General features: G+C 42.6%; 1 protein-coding gene across 4 annotated transcripts in view; it reads right to left on the bottom strand.

Annotated features, from left to right (window-relative positions):
• Nucleotides 1-410: 410 nt before the first annotated feature.
• Nucleotides 411-20,702, bottom strand: part of LOC128025037 (mucin-17) — a 40,007-nt gene continuing 19,715 nt past the window's right edge. Inside the window, exons 1-5 of one of the 4 annotated variants that reach the window (XM_052611007.1) lie at nucleotides 7,430-20,702; nucleotides 2,473-7,369; nucleotides 1,740-1,869; nucleotides 1,293-1,387; nucleotides 411-704 (exon numbers count right to left, since the gene is read on the bottom strand). In XM_052611007.1, coding sequence (XP_052466967.1) covers nucleotides 2,863-7,369; nucleotides 7,430-20,688 — 17,766 coding nt within the window. In that variant the 5' untranslated portion in view covers nucleotides 20,689-20,702 and the 3' untranslated portion in view covers nucleotides 411-704; nucleotides 1,293-1,387; nucleotides 1,740-1,869; nucleotides 2,473-2,862. Of the gene's footprint in view, nucleotides 705-1,292; nucleotides 1,388-1,739; nucleotides 1,870-2,472 lie in introns of those variants that run through there. The other 3 variants (XM_052611008.1, XM_052611006.1, XM_052611009.1) reach the window with 3 other exon arrangements.

The following is a 20,702-nucleotide window of genomic DNA, read 5'->3' as shown; positions in this document are numbered from 1 at the left end:
TCAATTCTTTCATGAACTTAAATGATAATAGGGTCAACAGCTTGAGATACCCTCATTAAAAAAAAATAGTAAATGATTACTTTTTGTTAAAAGCACATCACATGACAAACACAATTACACACCAATGAGCTGAAATGTTTATATTAAATGACAGAAAGAAACTTTCTTGCTTGCAAAACATTTTGAACTTTTACACCAAAACTTATGCTACAGCCCATCCATTATACACAATTTATGCTACAAATAAGTGTTGCAATGCATGTGATAAAACCCAACCTTAAAGCGGTCAAAAGAGCAAACACCAAAATCTCACTGCTTACCGTGCAGGGAGTTTGACTGATTTCAATGGTAGAAGTTTAGTTTTAAATTGCTTTAAAAGTATATAGTACCTAATAAATGTTTCATGATCATTTCAGTGAAATCCTTTTATTCATTTAACAGTGACATTTACATTACACAAACCATAAAATATTTTCAAAAATCAATTGCAGCAATTACATTTTAATATATAATTTGTCAAAAAAAAACTCATCTGATCATTAAATATTAGTAATTTACATTTAAATTCCTATTTTATTAGGCAGGTTGCGCAGAGATCAGTATCTGTAGCGGAGTAGCAGTCTTTAGGGAATACCACAAGACCTTGTCCTCATCTCATTGCCCACAATCTGCTCATCAGTGGTAAGCTTGTTCCACAGATACAACTGCAAAACATGAACAATTTACTAAAAGTTATGTTGATGAACATACTTAATGTCAAAGGAATTCAACTAATTTGGGTTAGTTCACCCAAAAATTTAAACTGTCATTTGCTCGCTCTTGTCTCTCCAAATCCATAAAAAAAGGTCTTCATAACAAAAATGAAAATAATTCTGATTTATTGCCCTTCATCTTAACGTCTGTAATGAAACTGATGAATGAACATCCTGTTCCTTGTGCATCATGAAGATTTTTGAGCCTCGGTTTAACATATTTGATGTGGTCTATGCATTACTGTATGTCAATCTATATTTATATGCAAATAAATTCTTCTGTAGAGACCTATGCTATGAAGAAAAGACTTCAGTAATTTGGTTCAGATGGATTTCTTATGTCCTTTTGTACACAGGGAACTATCCCTTTAATAACAGAAAAATTTAGTAAATGTAGCCTGCAAAATATGCAAACAAATCCCATACTACCAAAAATAAAATTAAGTCTTAGCAAAATGTAAATGGTTAGTTAGCAACGTGAAATTAAGCTTTTAAAATAAATTAATATCTGCACATTTGATTTGCTTCTGAAAGACTTGCCTAAAAGAGTCATACAGGTCACTCATACACCATACATCTTTGAATCGGAAACCTCCATTGTTGCAACAAAGTAAACTGCAACAAAGATTATTCACCTGAAGGAAGAAGACAAAAGCAGAAATATATTTTCACTGAAAATGGACAGATGCAATAAAATTGGTAATTTACCTCTAATTTTCTTGTGGAAATTTTTTATCACTTATGTTAACCTAAGATTTTTAAGGGCAAGATTTACTAAAGACAAATTAGTGAGTGCTAATGGGAGTGGAAAGTTGTAAATTAAAAGATACAGACACATCTCATTTCCATAATGACCAATGCAATCTAACAAAAGCCCTGAGTACTTGTGTAAGGTTACAAACAAGCAGAGACAATTCTAATTAGTTGCAGCTAATCTGCTAAGAACACACAGGTAAAGTTTGTTTGTAGTCTGACAAAAGTCTTTACCTGCCCATCAACTGTTGTCCCGTGCCGCACTCCATCGCGTTGGGTCCTGCGATCGTGCAGGTCTCTTCTCAGAAGGTGATTGTTATACTGTTTAGATCAAGGCTCTGGACTCGGAGCATAACTTGTTTATCTGTAACACATTTTTTTTATTTTTATAAAAATGTTAAATGCACTGGAAGTGGCAAATAGCTTTGGTTTTAGAGCTTTTGCTTATATAGCAGTACTATTAAATATGACAGTACTTTTGAATTCATTATTGAATGTTGTGCATAATGAAATAGATCACAGAAAGTCATGCGATTGCAATTAATATTTGAATCATTGTCCAGAACTTGTATGTACACTCACGCACACATATAGTGAGAGAGAAAAATATTGATTAAATATTAAATGTGTGAACTGCTTGCAGTTCCACTTGTACTCTGCAGGTGCTGTAACTGGTGTTCTGACACACTTTAAATCCACTGACAACCTTTCACAATGGTCTTGATAAAATTTGGTAACTAAAATCTTTGAAGGGATTCCCCATGAGCACAGAATCATGAAAAATGTTGATCATTGTGGACCAACATGACCATTCATACTGTGGTCACACTGCATAACATCTGAGCTGTATCGGATTTAGTACCACATATGGAAGTGGCATAAATCAGAATTAAAAAGATCAGGATTTCATGTGATGTTCATACTGACGAGAAAAACAGATCTGAGTCACATGTGGTACAGTACTTACTGCAGGATTTTGCAGAATTTCAGAACAACAGTGTTTCAGTCAAGGTGGTGCCTAGGGTAGTAGTGGAGTCAAAGGTAGTTCTTTCCCCAGAAGTGGTGGCCAGAATGGTAGTTTCCACAAAAAGTGTGCAAAGGGTAGTACTTTCTGCAGAAGTGTTATTTTTAAGCCACTATGGATTCAAAAGCAGACAACATGTCAGACATAGATATAGCAAAGATTGTTCCATAAGTTGTCATTACATGTGTGGATGCTTATAATACTATTACTGTTGAATTAATTCTGATGTTTCTACAGTGATGACAAGTATAGGACTATCTGCAAAGGGGTGGCAAGGGTACTAGTGTGTACAAGTGTTTGTACATTAAGGAATCGGGTAGTAGAGTAAATCGTTTACGTAGAAGTGGTACTCGAAATAGTTGTTTCAACTGAAGTGGTTCCCAAGGTAGTAGTTTCTACAGGGTATTGCATGTACAAGTGGTGGTACATTCTAAGGAATTGGTATCTGTCATAGCGGTTTTTATCACACAAGTGGTGCAAATGATGGTTTTTGCAGTAGTTTTGCAAAGTGGCAGTTTGAGACATGGTGCCCGGAGTAGTAGTTTCTGCAGGAGTTGTGCCAAGGGTAGTAGTTTCTGCAGAAATTGTGCCAAGGGTAGTAGTTTCTGCAGGGTAGTTTGTGTACAAGTGGTGGTACATTCTAAGGAATCTATATCTGTCATAGTTGCTTTTTTCACACAAGTGGTGCCAATGATATTGGTTTCTGCAATAGTGGTGCCAAGTGGCAAGTTGAGAAGTGGTGCTCGGAGTAGTAGTTTCTGCAGGAGTTGTGCCAAGGGTAGTAGTTTCAGCAGAAATTGTGCCAAGGGTAGTAGTTTCTGCAGGATAGTTTGTGTACAATTGGTGGTACATTCTAAGGAATCTGTATCGGTCATAGTTGCTTTTGTCACACAAGTGGTTTAAATGATAGTGGTCTCTGCAGTAGTGGTGCCAAGTGGCAGTTTGAGACATTGTACCCAGAGTAGTACTTTCTGCAGGAGCTGTACCAAGGGTAGTAGTTAATGCAGGAGTTGTGCTTGGATAGAGCGTGTACAAGTGGTGGTACATTCTAAGGAATCTATATCTGTCATAGTTGCTTTTTTCACACAAGTGGTGCAAATGATCGTGGTTTCTGCAGTAGTGGTGCCAAATGGCAGTTTGAGACGTGGTGCCCGGAGTAGTAGTTTCTGCAGGAGTTGTGCCAAGGGTAGTCGTTATTGCAGGAGTTGTGCTTGGATAGTGTGTGTACAAGTGGTGGTACATTCTAAGGAATCTGTATCTGTCATAGTTGCTTTTTTCACACAAGTGGTGCAAATGATCGTGGTTTCTGCAGTAGTGGTGCCAAGTGGCAGTTTGAGACGTGGTGCCCGGAGTAGTAGTTTCTGCAGGAGTTGTGCCAAGGGTAGTCGTTATTGCAGGAGTTGTGCTTGGATAGAGCGTGTACAAGTGGTGGTACATTCTAAGGAATCTATATCTGTCATAGCTGCTTTTTTCACACAAGTGGTGCAAATGATCGTGGTTTCTGCAGTAGTGGTGCCAAATGGCAGTTTGAGACGTGGTGCCCGGAGTAGTTGTTTCTGCAGGAGTTGTGCCAAGGGTAGTAGTTTCTGCAGGAGTTGTGCCAAGGGTAGTAGTTATTGCAGGAGTTGGGCCTGGATAGTGTGTGTACAAGTGGTGGTACATTCTAAGGAATCTGTATCGGTCATAGTTGCTTTTTTCACACAAGCGGTGCAAATGATAGTGGTTTCTGCAGTAGTGGTGCCAAGTGGCAGTCTGAGACATGGTGCCCAGAGTAGTAGTTTCTGCAGGAGTTGTGCCAATAGTAGTAGTTTCTACAGAAGTGGTTTTTACAGGGTAGTTTGTGTACAAGTGATGGTACATTCTAAGGAATCTGTATCGGTCATAGTTGCTTTTTTCACACAAGTGGTGCAAATGATAGTGGTTTCTGCAGTAGTGGTGCCAAGTGGCAAGTTGAGAAGTGGTGCTCGGAGTAGTAGTTTCTGCAGGAGTTGTGCCAAGGGTAGTAGTTTCAGCAGAAATTGTGCCAAGGGTAGTAGTTTCTGCAGGGTAGTTTGTGTACAAGTGGTGGTACATTCTAAGGAATCTGTATCGGTCATAGTTGCTTTTGTCACACAAGTGGTTTAAATGATAGTGGTCTCTGCAGTAGTGGTGCCAAGTGGCAGTTTGAGACGTGGTGCCCGGTGCAGTTGTTTCTGCAGGAGTTGTGCCAAGGGTAGTAGTTATTGCAGGAGTTGTGCCTAGATATTGTGTATACAAGTGGTGGTACATTCTAAGGAATCTGTATCTGTCATAGTTGCTTTTTTCGCACAAGCGGTGCAAATGATATTGGTTTCTGCAATAGTGGTGCCAAGTGGCAGTTAGAGACCTTGTGCTATTAACAATAGATGTTATTCCAGGTGTAGATGCAGAGTTTGTTGTGTCGGCAGTTCTCATTTCAAATGTGGATGTTTCCAATACTACCGTTGAACTAACTGAAGGTGTAGTTTCAACAGGATCCATGCCAATGGTAGTTTGAGACATTATGCTTTCAACAGCAGATGTTATGCCAGGTGTAGTTACAATTGAGTCTGTGGTTTCTGCTAAAGTGGTTTCAAGGTTACTAGTTTCTACAAAGGTGGTGCCAAGGGTAATGGATTCTGCAGAAGTGGGTCCTACAGAAGTGCTTACCAGGACAGTAAATTCTACAGAAGTAGTGCCAAGGGCAATAGTTTCTGTAGAAGTGGGTCCTGCAGAAGTGGTTTCCAGAGTAGTAGTTTCTACAGAAGCTGTGGTTAAGGTAGTCATTTCTGCAGAAGTTGTACCAAAGGTAGAAGTTTCCACAGGAGTGGTACCCAGAGCTGTAGATTCTACAGAAGTAGTGCCAAGGATAGTAGTTCCTGCAGAAGTTGAGCCCAGGGTAGTAATTTCTGCAGAAGCTGTGCCAAGGGAACTAGTTTCTTCATAAGTTGGTCCTGCAGAAATGGTTTCCAGAGCAGTAGGTTCTACGTAAGTGGTGCGAGGAGTAGTCATTTCTGCAGTAGTGGGCCCTACAGAAATGGTTTTAAAGGTAGTAATTTCTACAGAAGTGCTTCCAAAAGTATTCGTTTCTAAATAAGTTGTGCCCAGGGAAGTACTTTCTGCAGGCATGAGCTCTACAGAAGTTTTGCCTAGGGTAGTAGTCTCTACAGAAGTTGTGCCAAGAGTAATCAGTTCTACAGAAGAGGTAGATTCAACTGAAGTTATGCCCAGGGTTGTTTCTGCAGAAGAGGTTTCAAGGGAAGCAGCTACTACAAAAATGGTGCCAAGGGTGGTAGTTTCAGCAAAACTTGTGCCCAGAGTAGTAGTTTCTACAGAAGTGTTGCTAAGGGTACTAGATTCTGCAGTACTGGGTCCTGCAGATGTGGTTTCAAGGTTAGTAGATTCAACTAAAATGGTGTCAAGGGTAGCACGTTCAACAGAAGTTGTGCTCAGGTTAGTAGTTTCTACAGAAGTGGTACCAAGGGTAGTAGATTCAACAGAACTGGTGCCATGGGTAGTACTTTCAGGAGAAATGGGTCCTACAAAAGTGGTCCCCAGGGTAGTAGTTTCTACAGAAGTAGTGCCAAGGGTACTAGTTTCTGCAGTGGTTGTGCCCACGTTAGTAGTTTCTACATAGGTGGTACCAAGGGTACTAATTTCTGCAAAAGTGGTACCTAGGATAGTAGATTCTGCAGTACTGGGTCCTGCAGATGTGGTTTCAAGGTTAGAAGATTCAACAGAAATTGTGTCAAGGGTAGCACTTTCAACAGAATTGGTTCTCAGGTTAGTAGTTTCTACAGAAGTCGTGCCAAGGGTACTACTTTCTGAAGTGCTTAGACCCACATTAGTAGTTTCTACAAAAGTGGTACCAAGGGTATGAATTTCTGCTGAAGTGGTACCAAGAGTAGTAGATTCAACAGAACTGGTTCCACGGGTAGTACTGTCAGGAGAAGTGGGTTCTGCAAAAGTGGTCCCCAGGGTATTGGTTTCTACAGGAGTGGTACCAAGGGTACTAGTTTCTGCAGAACTGGTGCCAAGGGTAGTACTTTCAGGGGAAATTGGTCCTGCAAAAGTGGTCCCCAAAGTAGTAGTTTCTGCAGTGGTTATGCCCATGTTAGTAGTTTCTAAAGAAGTGGTACCAAGGGTAGTAGTTTCTGCAGAAGTGGTACCAAGGGTAGTGAATTTAACAGAACTAGTGCCAAGGGTAGTACTTTCAAGTGAAATGGGTCCTTCAAAAGTGGTCCCCAGGGTATTAGTTTCTACAGAAGTGGTGCGAAGGGTACTAGTTTCTACAGAAGTGGTGTGAAGGGTACTAGTTTCTGCAGAAGTGGTGCCCAGTATGGTAATTTCAAATGAAGTAGTGTCCAGGGTATTTTCTGTAGAAGTGAGTTCTGCAGAAGTGGTTTCCAGGGAAGCAGTTTCAACAGAAATGGTGTCATGGGTAGCAGTTTCAGCAGAAGTTATGCCCAAGATAGTAATTTCTGCAGAAGTGGTGCCAATGGTAGTAGTTTCTACAGAAGTGGTGCCAAGGGTACTAGTTTCTGCAGTGGTTATGCCCATGTTAGTAGTTTCTACAGAAGTGGTACCAAGAGTACTAGTTTTTGTGAAAGTGGTACCAAGGCTAGTCGTTTCAACAGAACTGGTGCCAAGGGTAGTACTTTCAGGAGAAATAGGTCCAGTAAAAGTGGTCCCCAGGGTAGTAGTTTTTACAGAAGTGGTGCCAAGGGTACTAGTTTCTGCAGAAGTGGTGCCCAGTGTGGTAGTTTCAACTGAAGTAGTTCCCAGGGTATTTTCTGCAGAAGTGGTTTCAAGGGAAGTGGTTTCAACAGAAATGGTGCCAAAGGTAGTAGTTTCTGCAGAAGTAGTGCGAAGGGTAGCCGTTTCTACAGCAGTTATGTCCAAGATAGTGGTTTCTGCAGAAGTGGTGCGAAGGGTACTAGCTTCCGCAGAAGTGGTGCCAAAGATAGTAGTTGCTACAGAAGTTGTAACCAGTGTAGGAATTCCTGCAGAAATGGTACCCAGACTGGTAGATTCTACAGAAGTGGTTTCCAGAGTTGTAGATTCTTCAGAAGTGGTGGCAAGGGTTCTAGTTGCAGAAGTAATTCCCAGAGTGGTAGATTCAATAGAAGTGGGTCCTGCAGAAGTTGTTCCAAGGGAAGAAGATTCAACCGAGGTTTTGCCCAAAGTAGTGATCTCTACGAAAGTAGTTCCATGGGTAGCAGTTTCTGCAGAATTGCTGTCCAGAGTTGAAGATTCTACAGAAGTGGCTTTTAGGGTAGTATTTGCTACAGAAGTGGTGGCTAGGGTAGTTATTTCTGCAGAAGTGGTGGCGAGGATAGTAGTGTCTACAGACGTGGTGCCAAAGGTAGAAGTTACTTCAGAAGTGGCGCCAAAGGTAGTAGTTTCTGTGGTAGTTGTGTCCAGGGTAGTAGTTTCTACAGAATCCGTGCCAATTGTACTAGGTTCTGCAGAAGTGGATCCTACAGATGTGGTTTTCAGGGAAGTATTGTCAAGCGTGGTAATTTCTGCAGAAGTGGTGTACAGAGTGGAAGATTCTACAAATGTGCCCAGGATATTAGTTTCTACAGAAGTGGGGCCAAGGGTAGTACTTTCTGCAGAAGCAGTGTAAAGATTAATACTTTCTGCAGATGTGGCAGCAAGGGTAGTATTCTCTGAAGTTGCGGTGGCAAAAGTACTAGTTTCTGTAGAAGTGAGTACTTCAGAAGTTGTGTCCAGGGAAGTAGTTTCTACAGAATATGGGTTCGGGGTACTAAATTCTACAGATGTGCTGCCAGTGTTACTAGTTTCTGCAGAAGTGGTTTCTACATATATATTGTCTTGGATGATTGTTTCAGCAAAAGTTGGCACTGCTGTAGTGGTTTCAAGAGTACTGGTTTCTACGGAAGGGGTTTCAATGGTAATAGTTTCTGCAAATGTGCCCAGTGTACTAGTTTTTACAGAAGTGGTGTCCGGAATGGTAGATTCTACAGAATTGGTGCCAATGGTAGTCGTTACTGCAGAAGTAGTGCCCAGAGTAGTCGTTTCATCAGAGATGGAGCCATGGGTACTACTTTCTGCAGAACTGGTGCCAAAGGTAGTAGTTTCTGCAGAAGTGGTTTCAAGAGTAGTAGTTTCTACAGATGTGGTGCCATGGGTAGTAGTTTCTGCAAAAGTGGTGCCCAGCATGGTTGTTTCTACAGAAAAGGTGCCAATAGTAGTAGTTTCTGGAGAATCTGTGTCCAGGGTGGTAGTTTTGCCAGAAATGGTGCCAAGGGCTGTAGTTTTTGTTGAAGTGGTTTTATGGGTATCGGTTTCTGCAGAAGTTGTGCCTAGGATAGTAGTTTCTATAGAAGTGGTGCCAAGGACTGTAGTTTTTGCAGAAGTTGTGCCCATGGTAGCATCTGCAGAAGTGGGTCCTGCAGTAGTAGTTTCAAGGGTAGTAGTTTCTGCAGAAGTGGTGCCCAGAGTGATTGATTCAACAGAGCTGGGTCCTGCAGAAGTAGATTCCAGGGTAGTAGTTTCTACAGAAAATGTTTCAAGGTTAGTAATTTCTGCAGAAGTGGTGCCAAGAGTTGATGATTCTACAGTAGTAATGCCAAGGGTACTAATTTCTGCGGAAGTGGAAGATGTAGAAACAGTTTCAAGTTTAGTCATTTCTATAGAAGTAGTGACAAAGATAGTATCTGTAGAAATGGTGCCCAAGGTAGTAGTTTCTACAGAAGTGGTGTCAAGGGTACTAGTTTTTTCAGATGTAGTGCCAAGTGCAGAAGTTTCTGCAGAACTGGGACCTACAGAAGTGGTTTCAAGAACAGTAGTTTCTGCAGAAATTTTGCCAATGGTAGCACTTTCTGCAGAAGTGGGTATTGCAGAAGTGATTTCAAAGATAGTAGTCTCTGGAGAAGTGCTACCCAGAGTGGAAAATTCAACAGAAGTGATGTTAAGGGTAGATGTTTCCACAGAAGTGGTAATCAGTGTAGTAGTCTGCACAGAAAAGGTTCCAAAGGTACTAAAAGCAGAAGTGCTGTCCAGAGTTGCAGATTCTACAGTAGTAGTGTCAAGGGTAGTAGTTTCTGCAGAATTTGTTCCCAGGGTAGTAGTTTCTACAGAAGTGGTTCCAAGTGTACTAGTGTTGGCAGATGTAGTGCCAAGGTTAGAAGTTTCTGCAGAAGCGGCGAGCAAGGTAGTTTCTACAGAACTGGAACCTAAAGAAGTGGTTTCTGCAGAAGTGGTACCCAGAGTGGTAGACTCAACTGAAGTGGTTTCCAGGGTAGTAGATTCTGCAGAAGTGGGTCCTGCAGAAAAGGCTTCAAGTGTAGTAGTTTCAGCAGAAATGTATTCCAGGGTAGTAGTTTCTGCCGATTTGGTTACGGCAGAAGTGGTTTCCAGGGTAGTAGTTTCTATAGATGTAGTGCCAATGGTAGTAGATTCTGCATAAGTGGCTCCTGTAGAAGTGGTTTTCAGTAGAGTAGTTTCTGCAGAAGTGGTGCCCAGACTGGTAGATTCTACAGAAGTGGTGTCAAGGCTAGTTGTTTCTGCAGACGTGGGTCCTGTAGAGGTGGTTTCCAGAGTGTAAGATGTAACGGAAGTGGTGCCCGGAGTTGTAGATTCCAATGTAGTAGAGTCAAGGGTAGTAGTTTCTACAGAAGTGGTGCCAAGAGTACTAGTTTCTGCAGAAGTGGGTCCTGCAGAAGATGTGCCTAGGGTAGAAGTTTGTACAGAAGTGGTGCCCAGAGTGGTAGATTTAATAGAAGTTGTGCCCAGGCTAGTTTCTGCAAAAGTGTTTCCTGCAGCCATGGTTTCCAGGACAGTAGTTTCTACAGAAGTGGTGCCAAAGGTAGTGGTTTCTGCAGAAGTGGTGCCAAAGGTAGTGGTTTCTGCAGAAGTGGTGCCAAAGGTAGTAGTTTCTACAGAAGTGGTGCCAAAGGTAGTAGTTTCTGCAGAAGTGAGACCAGCAGTTGTTCCTAGGGCAGTAGTTTGTACAGAAGTGGTGTCAAGCATAGTAGTTTCAGCAGAAGTGGATCCTGTAGAAGTGGATCCCAGGGTACTGGTTTCTACATAATTTGTTCCAAAAGTACTCGTTTCTGCATATGATGTTCCCAGGGTAGTAGTTTGTACAGAAGTACTGCCTATGGTACTAATTTCTACAGAATGAGTGCCAAGCATAGAATATTCTGCAGAAGTGGCATCAAGAGTGGTAGATTTAACAGAAGTTGTGCCCAGGGTAGTTTCTGCAGAGGTTTTGCCCAGGTTAGTGGTTTCTGCAAAAGTTGTGCTCATGGTAGTAGTTTCTACAGAAGTGGTGCCAAGACTAGTAATTTCTGCAGAAGTGGGTCTTGTAGAAGTGGAGTCCAGAGCAGTAGATTCTACAGAAGTCATTTCAAGAGTAGTAGTTTCTACTGAAGTGGGTCCTGCAGATGTGGATTCCAGCATAGTAGTTTCTACAGAAGTGGTGCCAAAAGTAGTATTTTCTTCAGAAGTAGGTCCTGTAAAAGTAGTTTCCAGAGTAGTTTCTAAAGAAGTGGTGCCAGTAGAAGTGGATACTGCAGAAGTGGTTTCCAAGAGAGTGGTTTCTAAAAAAGAGAATCCAAGGTTACTAGTTTCTGAAGAGATCTCAATTGTAGTATACTCTGTAGAAGTGGTGCCCAGAGTGGTAGATTCAACAGAAGTGTTACCAAGTGTACTGTATTCTGTGGAAATGGTTTCAAAAAAAGTACTTTCTGCAGGGGTTTTGCCTAGGTCAGTAGTTTCTGCATAAGTAGTTCCTGTCGTTGTGGTTTTCAGGTTAGTAGTTTGCACAGAAGCGATACCAAGGGTAGTAGTTTCTGCAGAAGTGGTGCCCAGACTGGTAGATTCAACAGAAGTGGTACCAAGGGTACTAGATTCTGCAGAAATTATTTTCAGGGTAGAAGTTTCTACGTAAGTGGTTTCCAGGGTAGCAGTTTCTATAGTAGAAGTGCCAACAGTAGTGGTTTCTGCAGAAGTGGGTCCTGCAGAAGTTGAGCTCAGGGTAGTTTCTGCAGAAGTGTCATCTACAGAAGTGTTTTCAACGGTAGGAGATTCAACAGAAGTGGTGTCCAGAGTTGTAAATTCTAAAGTAGTAGAGCCAAAGGTACTAGTTTCTGCAGAAGTGGTGCCCAAAATTGTAGATTCAACAGATGTAGTGCCAAGGGTAGTAGCTCCTGCAGATGTTTTGCCCAGAGTAGTAGTTTCTCCATAAGTGGGTGCTGCAGAAGTGGTTTCCAGGGTAGTAGTTTCTGCAGATGTGGGTCCTGTAGAAGATGTGCCCAGGATAGCAGTTTGTACAGAAGTGGTGCCAAGTGTACTAGTTTCTTCAGAAGTGGTCCCAAAGGTAGTTTCTGAAAAAGTTTTCCCCAGAGTAGAAGTTTCTATGGAAGTGGTGACAAGGGTAGTAATTCTCGCAGAAGTAGGTCCATCAGAAGTGGCTTCAAGGCCAGTAGATTCTAGAGAGTGGGTTCCAAGGTTATTGGTTTCTGCATAAGTCGTGCCCAAAGTTGTAGATTCAATCGATGTAGTGGCAAGGGTAGTAGCTCCTGCAGAAGTTTTGCCCAGAGTAGTAGTTTCTCTATAAGTGGGTGCTACAGAAGTGGTTTCAAGGGTAGTAGTTTCTCCAGAAGGTCCTGCAGAAGTTGTCACCAGGGTAGTACTTTTTGCAGATGTTGTTCCAAGGGTACTGGTTTCAGTGGAATTTATGCCCATGGTAGTAGTTTCTGCAGAAGGTTTGTCCCGGTAAGTAGATTCTACAGAAGTTGTTTCAAGCATAGTTTTTACAAAAGTGGTGCCAAGGGTACTAATTTCTGCAGTTGTTTCCAGGGTAGTCATTTCATAAGTGGTTTCAGGGGTAATAGATTCTACAGATGTGGTTCTGAGGATAGTTTCTGCAGAAGTTGTACCCAGGGTAGTAGTTTTTGCAGAAGAGGTTCCTGCAAAAGTGGTTTCAAGGGCAGTAGTTTCTGCAGAAGTAGGTCCTTCAGAAGTGGTTTCAATAGTAGTTTCTACAGAAGTGGTTCCGAGGGTACTAATTTCTGCAGTTGTTTCCAGGGTAGTAATTTTTTCAAAAGTGGTTTCAGGGGTAGTAGATTCTACAGATGTGGTTCTGAGGATAGTTTCTGCAGAAGTTGTACCTAGGGTAGTAGTTTTTGCAGAAGTGGTTCCTGCAAAAGTGGTTTCAAGGGCAGTAATTCCTGCAGAAGTGGTTTCAATAGTAGTTTCTACAGAAGTGGTTCCGAGAGTCCCAATTTCTGAAGTTGTTTCCAGGGTAGTAATTTTTTCAAAAGTGCTTTCAGGGGTAGTAGATTCTACAGATGTGGTTCTGAGGATATTCGTTTCTGCAGAAGTTGTACCCAGGGTAGTAGTTTCTGCAGAAGTAGGTCCTGCAGAAGTGGTTTCAATAGTAGTTTCTACATAGGTGGTTCCGGGGCTACTAATTTCTACAGAAGTTGTTTCCATGGTAGTAATTTCTGCAGAAGTTGTTTCAGAGGTTGTAGATTCTACAGATGTGGTTCTGAGGATAGTAGTTTCTGCAGAAGTGGTTGCAAGGGTACTAGTTTCTGCAGAGGTTGTCCCCAGGGTAGTTTTTACAAAAGTGGTGAATAGGGAAGCGGTTTCTGCAGAAGTGGTACCCACGATAGTTTCTGTAAAAGTAGGTCCTGTAGAATTGGTTTCCAGGATGTTAGTGTCTACAGAGGTGGTTTCAAGGGTACTAGTTTCTGCAGAAGTTGTCCCCAGGGTAGTAGTTTCTACAGAAGTCATTTCCAGGGAAGTGGTTTCTGCATTAGTCGTACCAAGGGTAGATGTTTCTGCAGAGGTTGTCCCCAGGGTAGTAATTTTTGGAGAAGTGGTTTCAAGGGCTTTATATTCTACAGAAGTGGTCCAAAGTGTACTAGTTTCTTCAGAAATGGGTCTTGCAGAAGTGGTTTCCAATGTATGGGTTTCTGCAGAAGTTGTTCCCAGAGTAGTAGTTTCTACAGAAGTGGATCCTGCAGAAGTGGTTTCAAGGGTAGTAGTTTCTACAGAAGTGGTGCGCAGAGTTGTAGGTTCAACAGAAGTGGTTCCAAAGGTGGTAGTTTTTGCAGAACTAGGTCCTGCAAAAGTTGTCCCCAGGGTAGTAATTTCTGCAGAAGTGGTATCGGTGGTTCTAGTTTCTTTAGAAGTGGTCCAAATGGTACTCATTTCTGCAGAAGTGGGTCCTGCAGAAGTTGTGTTCAGGGTAGCAGTTTCTCCAGAAGTGGTGCTAAGGGTACTAGTTTCTGCAGTGGTAGTATGTAGGGTAATAGTTTCTACAGAAGTAGGTCCTTCAGAAGTGGTTCCAATGGTACTAGTTTCTGCATAAGCTATGTCCAGAGATGTAGATTCTACAGTAGTAGTTGCAAGGGTAGTAGTTTCTTCAAAAGTGGTTACAAGGGTAGTAGATTCAAGAAAAGTGGGTTCTGCAAAAATGTTTTCCGGGGTAGTAGTTTCTACAGAAGTGGTGTGAAGGGTAGCAGTTTCTTCAGAAGTGGTTCCAACAGTACTAGTTTCTGCAGTGGTAGTATGTAGGGTAATGGTTTCTACAGAAGTGGGTCCTGCAAAAGTGGTTTCCAGGGTAGAAGTTTCTCCAGAAGTGGTGCCAAGGGTACTAGTTTCTGCAGTGGTAGTATGTAGTGTAGTAGTTTCTACAGAAGTGGGTCCTGCAGAAGTGGTTTCCGGGGTAGTAGTTTCTACAGAAGTGGTTCCAATGGTACTAGTTTCAGCAGGAGTGGGTCTTGCAGAAGGGGTTTCTAGAATAGTAGTTTTTACAGGAATAGTCTGAATGGTAGTAGTTTCTTCAGGAGTGGTTCCAACAGTACTAGTTTCTGCTGAAGTATGTAGGGTAGTGATTTCTACAGAAGTAGTGCGAAGCGTAGTTGTTTCTTCAGAAGTGGCTCCCAGAGTTGTAGATCCTACAGAAGTGGTGCCAAGGTTGGTAATTTCTGCAGAAGTGGTTTCCAGAGTAGTGGTTTCTTTGGAAATGGTGCCCATGGTAGTAGTTTCAACAGAAGTGGTGCCAAAGGTAGTAGTTCCTGCAGACATTGTGCCCAGGGTAGTTTCTGCGGAAGTGTCATCATCAGAAGCATTTTCAAAGGTAAAAGATTTAACTGTAGTGGTGACCGGAGTTGTAGATGCAACAATACTAGAATCAAGGATAGAAGTTTCTACAGAAGTGGTGCCAGGGGTACTAGTTTTTGAACTGGTGCTAAGAGTAGTGGTTTCTGCAGAGGTGGTGCCCAGAGTTGTAGATTTAACAGATGTAGTGCCAAGGGTAATAGTTACTACAGAGGTGGGTTCTGCAGAAGTGGTTTCCAAGGTTGTAGTTTCTACCAAAATGGTGCCAAAGGTACTAGTTTCTGCAGAAGTGGGTCTTGCAAAAGTGGTTTTCAGGGTTGTGGTTTCCACAGTAGTTGTTCCCAGTGTTATACTTTCTACAGAAGAGAGGTCAAGGGTATTAGTTACTAACGAAGTGGGTTCTGCAGAAGATGGTGTAAGGGTAGTAATTTCTACAGAAGTGGTTTCATGGGTAGTAGTTTCTGCAGAAGTTGTCCCCAGGGTAGTCATTTCAGGGACCATAGATTCTATAGAAGTGGGTCTTGCAGAAGTGGTTCCCAGAGTTGTAGTTTCTTCAGAAGTGGTTCCAACAGTACTAGTTTCTGCGGAAATTGCATGTAAGGTAGTAATTTCTACAAAAGTGGTTCCCAGAGTTGTAGACTCTACAGAAGTGGTTTCCTGTGTAGTATATTCTACATAAGTGGGTCCTGCTGAAGTGGTTTCCGGGGTAGTAGTTTCTGCAGAAGTGGTTTCCATGTTAGTAGTTAATACAAAAGGAGTGCCAATGGTACTAGTTTTTTCAAAAGTTGTTCTCAGGGTATTAGTTTCTGCAGAAGTGGTGGCCAGAGTAGTAGATTCAACAGATGTAGTGCCAAGAGTAGTAGTTTCTCCAGAAGTGGATGCTACAGACGTGGTTTCCAGGGTAGTAGTTTCTACAGAAGTGGTGCCAATGGTAGCAGTTTCTGCAGATGTTTTCCCCTGGGTAGTAGTCTCTATAGAATTGGTGACAAGGGTAGCAGTTTCTACAGAAGTGGTTCCAAGGCTAGCAGTTTCTAAAGAAGTGGGTCCTGCAGATATGGTTTCAAGGGTAGTAGTTTCTACAGAAGTGGTTCCAAGGGGACTGGTTTCTAAAGAAGTGGGTCCTGCAGACGTGGTTTCCAGGGTAGTAGTTTCTACAGAAGTGGTGCCAATGGTAGCAGTTTCTGCAGATGTTTTCCCCTGGGTAATAATCTCTATAGAATTGGTGACAAGGGTAGTGGTTTCTGTAGAAGTGGCTCCAAGGGTACTAGTTTCTAAAGAAGTGGGTCCTGCAGATGTGGTTTCAAGGGTAGTAGTTTCTACAGAAGTGGTTCCAAGGGTACTGGTTTCTAAAGAAGTGGGTCCTGCAGATGTGGTTTCAAGGGTAGTAGTTTCTACAGAAGTGCTTCCAAGGGTACTAGTTTCTAAAGAAGTGGGTTCTGCAGAAGTGGTTTCCAGGGTAGTAGTTGCTACAAAAGTTGTGCCAAGGGTACTGGTTTCTGCAGACGTTATGCCCAGGGTAGTAGTTTCTGCAGAAGTGCTTCCAAGAGTACTGATTTCTATAGTAGTAGTACCAAGGATAGTAGTTTCTGCCAAAGTGGGTCCTGTGGACATGGTTTCAAGGGTAGTAGTTGCTACAGAAGTGGTTCCAAGGGTACTGGTTTCTAAAGAAGTGGGTCCTGCAGATGTGGTTTCAAGGGTAGTAGTTTCTACAGAAGTGGTTCCAAGGGTACTGGTTTCTAAAGAAGTGGGTCCTGCAGATGTGGTTTCAAGGGTAGTAGTTTCTACAGAAGTGCCTCCAAGGGTACTAGTTTCTAAAGAAGTGGGTTCTGCAGAAGTGGTTTCCAGGGTAGTAGTTGCTACAAAAGTTGTGCCAAGGGTACTGGTTTCTGCAGACGTTATGCCCAGGGTAGTAGTTTCTGCAGAAGTGCTTCCAAGAGTACTGATTTCTATAGTAGTAGTACCAAGGATAGTAGTTTCTGCCAAAGTGGGTCCTGTGGACATGGTTTCAAGGGTAGTAGTTGCTACAGAAGTGGTTCCAAGGGTACTGGTTTCTAAAGAAGTGGGTCCTGCAGATGTGGTTTCAAGGGTAGTAGTTTCTACAGAAGTGGTTCCAAGGGTACTGGTTTCTAAAGAAGTGGGTCCTGCAGACGTGGTTTCCAGGGTAGTAGTTTCTACAGAAGTGGTGCCAATGGTAGCAGTTTCTGCAGATGTTTTCCCCTGGGTAGTAGTCTCTATAGAATTGGTGACAAGGGTAGTGGTTTCTGTAGAAGTGGTTCCAAGGGTACTAGTTTCTACAGAAGTTGTGGCAAGGGTACTGGTTTCTGCAGACGTTATGCCCAGGGTATTAGTTTCTGCAGAAGTGCTTCCAAGAGTACTGATTTCTATAGTAGTAGTACCAAGGATAGTAGTTTCTGCCAAAGTGGGTCCTGTGGACATGGTTTCAAGGGTAGTAGTTGCTACAGAAGTGGTTCCAAGGGTACTGGTTTCTAAAGAAGTGGGTCCTGCAGATGTGGTTTCAAGGGTAGTAGTTTCTACAGAAGTGGTTCCAAGGGTACTGGTTTCTAAAGAAGTGGGTCCTGCAGACGTGGTTTCCAGGGTAGTAGTTTCTACAGAAGTGGTGCCAATGGTAGCAGTTTCTGCAGATGTTTTCCCCTGGGTAGTAGTCTCTATAGAATTGGTGACAAGGGTAGTGGTTTCTGTAGAAGTGGTTCCAAGGGTACTAGTTTCTAAAGAAGTGGGTCCTGCAGATGTGGTTTCAAGGGTAGTAGTTTCTACAGAAGTTGTGCCAAGGGTACTGGTTTCTGCAGAAGTTATGCCCAGGGTACTAGTTTCTACAGAAGTGGTGCCAAAGGTACTCGTTTTTGCAGAAGATGTGCCCAGAGTGGTAGATCCAACAGAAGTTGAACCAAAGGTACTATATTCTGCAGCAGTGGTTCCAAGTATAGTACTTTCTATAGAAGAGGTCCCCAGTGCGGTAGATTGAACAGAAGTGGTGCCAAGGGTAGTAGTTTCTATCAAAGTTGTGCCCAGGGAAGCAATTTGTACAGAAGTGATGCTAATGTTAGTAGTTTCTGCAGAAGTTGGTCCTACAGACGTGGTTTTTAGGGTAGCAGTTTCTACATAAGTGGTGCCAAGGGTAGTGGTTTCTGAAGAAGTGGGTCCTGTAGAACTGATGCCCAGAGTGGTAGATTCAACAGACGTGGTACTAAGGGTACTAGATTCTGCAGAAGCTATGCCCATTGTGGTATACGGAACAGATGTGGTGCCAAGTGTAGTATTTACTGCAGAAGTGGGTGTTGCAGAGCTTGTTCCCATAGTACTTGTTTCTACAGAAGTGGTGCCAAGGGTAGTAGTTGCTGCAGAAATGGGTCCTGTAGAAGTGGTGCCCAGAGTGGTAGCTTCAACAGGCGTGGTACCAAGGGTACTAGTTTCTAGAGAAATGGGTCCTGCAGAAGTGGTTTCCAGGGTAGTAGGGTCTACAAAAGTTGTGCCAAGGGTACTGGTTTCTGCAGAAGTTATGGCCAAGGTACTAGATTCTACAGAAGTGGTTACCAGGGTAGTACTGTTTACAGAAGAGGTTCCAATGGTAGCAGTTTTTGCCAAAGTTGTTCCATGGGTAGTAATTTCTGCAGAAATTGTCTCCAGAGTGGTAGATTCTACAGAAGTTTTGCCAAGGATAGTAGTTTCTGCTGAAGTGGGTCCTGCAGAAGTGGGGCCCTGAGCTGTATATTCTACAGAAGTCATACCAAGGATAGTAGTTTCTGCTGAAGTGGGTCCTGCAGAAGTGGTTTCCAGGGTAGTACTTTCTACAGAAATGGCACCATGGGTACTAGTTTCTGCCAAAGTGGGTCCTGCAGAAGTGGTTTCCAGGGTAGTAATTTGAATAGACGTTGTACCAAGGTTAGAAGTTTCTACAGAAGAGGAAGTTTGACCCATTGTGGTTACTGAGGCAGATGTTAAGCTAGGCGTAGTTATTGCAGAGTGAGTTTCATTTTCCACAGTTGTCATTTCAAATGTGGTAGTTTCCAATACCAGATCTGTAAAAGTGACCAAAGCTGTAGCTTCTGCAGAAGTGGTGCCCAGAGTGGTAGATTCAACAGCACTTGTGCCCAAGATAGTGGTTTCTGCAGCAGTAGGGCCCAGAGTGGTAGACTCTACAGAAGTAGTGCCCATGGTAGAAGTTTCTTCAGAAGTGGTGCTAAGGGTAGCAGTTTTTGCCAAAGTTGTGTCAAGGGTAGTAGTTTCTGCAGAAGTGGGCCCTATAGTACTGATGCCAAGGGTACTGGTTTCTGCAGAAATTGTACCCAGAGTAGTTGTTTCTACAGAAGTGGTGCCAAGGGTAGTTGTTTTTGCAGAAGTGGTTCCCACAGAAATGGTTCCCAGGGTACTAGCTTCTATAGAAGAGGCGCCAAGTGTAATAACTAGGGATGAAGTGTTAGTTTGAGCGATTGTGGTTTCAAAAGCAGATGTTAAGCCCATCGTTGTCATAGCTGAGGTTATTTCAGCAGTTGTCTGTTCAAATGTGGATGTTTCCAATACTAGACCTGTTGAACTAACTGAAGTTGTAGGAGTAACAGCAGTAGTCATGCCAAAGGTAGTTGTTTTTGGAGAAGTGGGGCCCATGGTAGCAATTTGAAACGATGTGGTACCAAGAGTAGAAGTTTCTACAGAAGTGGAAGTTTCAGGCATTGTGGTTTCAACAGCAGATGTTAAGCCAGACATTGTCATAGCTGAGGTCGTTTCATCAGTTGTCACTTCAAATGTGGTTGTTTCCAAAACTACACCTGTTGAACTAACAGAAGGTGTAGTTTCAATTGAAGTTGAACCAAGGGTACTAAGTTCTGCAAAAGTTGTTCCAAGGGTAGCGGTTTCTGCAGAAGTTGTATCTAAGGTAGTAATTTCTGAAGTGGTACCAAGACTAGTAGTTTGTGCTGAAGTGGTAGTTTCTGTCAATGGTATATCAAAGTCAATTCTTGTGCTTTTCAATGTAGTATGTTCTGTATGTGTGGGAGTGCTTGATGAAAGTCTACTTTGGGTTGTTACAGGAGTTTTTTCAAATTCCTCACAAGGAAGAGTGGGTATGGCATCAAAGTCTGAAAGGTCAAAATCTGTCGCAAACTCTACATCAGCAGCAGCTGTAGTTTTGGTGTTTCTGCCTGGCTGTGAAGACACACTGGAGGCTTCTACTTGTATGGTTGTACCAAGAGTAATATCAGGTGGCCTGAAAGGAGTGGCGTTTTTCCTTGTTGTGGGGTCTGGATATGAAGGTGTGCTAGATGGAAGTATTCTTGGGGTCATTTTAGGGGTTTCTTCAAATTCTCTAGGAGGAAGAGTGGGTATGACAAAGTCTAAAAAGTCAAAACCTGTCCCAAACTCTCTATCTGTAGTAGCAGGAGCTGTAGTTTTCGTGATTCTTCCTGGTTGTGTAGACAAACTGGAGGATTCTGCTTTTTCAGTTGTACCACGAGTTATATCAAATAAGTGAGTGGTGTTTCTCCTTGTCGTGGGATCTGGATATAAAGGTGTGGGGGATGGAAGTATCCTTGTTGTTTTAGGGGTTTCTTCAAATTCCCCACAAGGAACAGTGGGTTTGACATCAAAATCTGAAAGTCCAAAATCTGTCCCAAACTCTACATCAGCATGAACTGTTGGAGTTGCAGTTTTGGTGATCCTGCCTGGTTGTATAGCTGCAGTTGAGAATTCTGCTGTTTGGTTTGTAACAAGTGTAATATCAGGTGGCCTGAATGTAACCATGTTTATAGGTGTGCTGGATGGAAGCATACTCCGGGTCGTTTTAGGGTTTTCTTCAATCTCCCCACAAGGAACAGTGGGTTTGACATCAAAATCTGAAAGACCAAAATCTACCCAAAACTCTCCATCAGCATGAACAAGAGTAGGTGCAGTTTTGGCTATTCTGCTTGGCTGTGTAGCAGCACTTAAGGTTTCTATTTTCTGGGTTCCATCAGGAGTTATCCCAGTTTGCCTAAAGGGTTGCATGATTGTCCATGTAGTGGGGGCTGGATATTTAGATGTGCTGGATGGAAGTATCCTTTGGGTCATTTTAGTGGTTCCAT

Source organism: Carassius gibelio, chromosome A12 (genome assembly GCF_023724105.1).
Source record: "Carassius gibelio isolate Cgi1373 ecotype wild population from Czech Republic chromosome A12, carGib1.2-hapl.c, whole genome shotgun sequence".
Classification (NCBI taxonomy): domain Eukaryota; kingdom Metazoa; phylum Chordata; class Actinopteri; order Cypriniformes; family Cyprinidae; genus Carassius; species Carassius gibelio.
The sequence above is the reverse complement of the archived record's forward strand: the minus strand, read 5'-3'. Positions and strand labels throughout refer to the sequence as shown.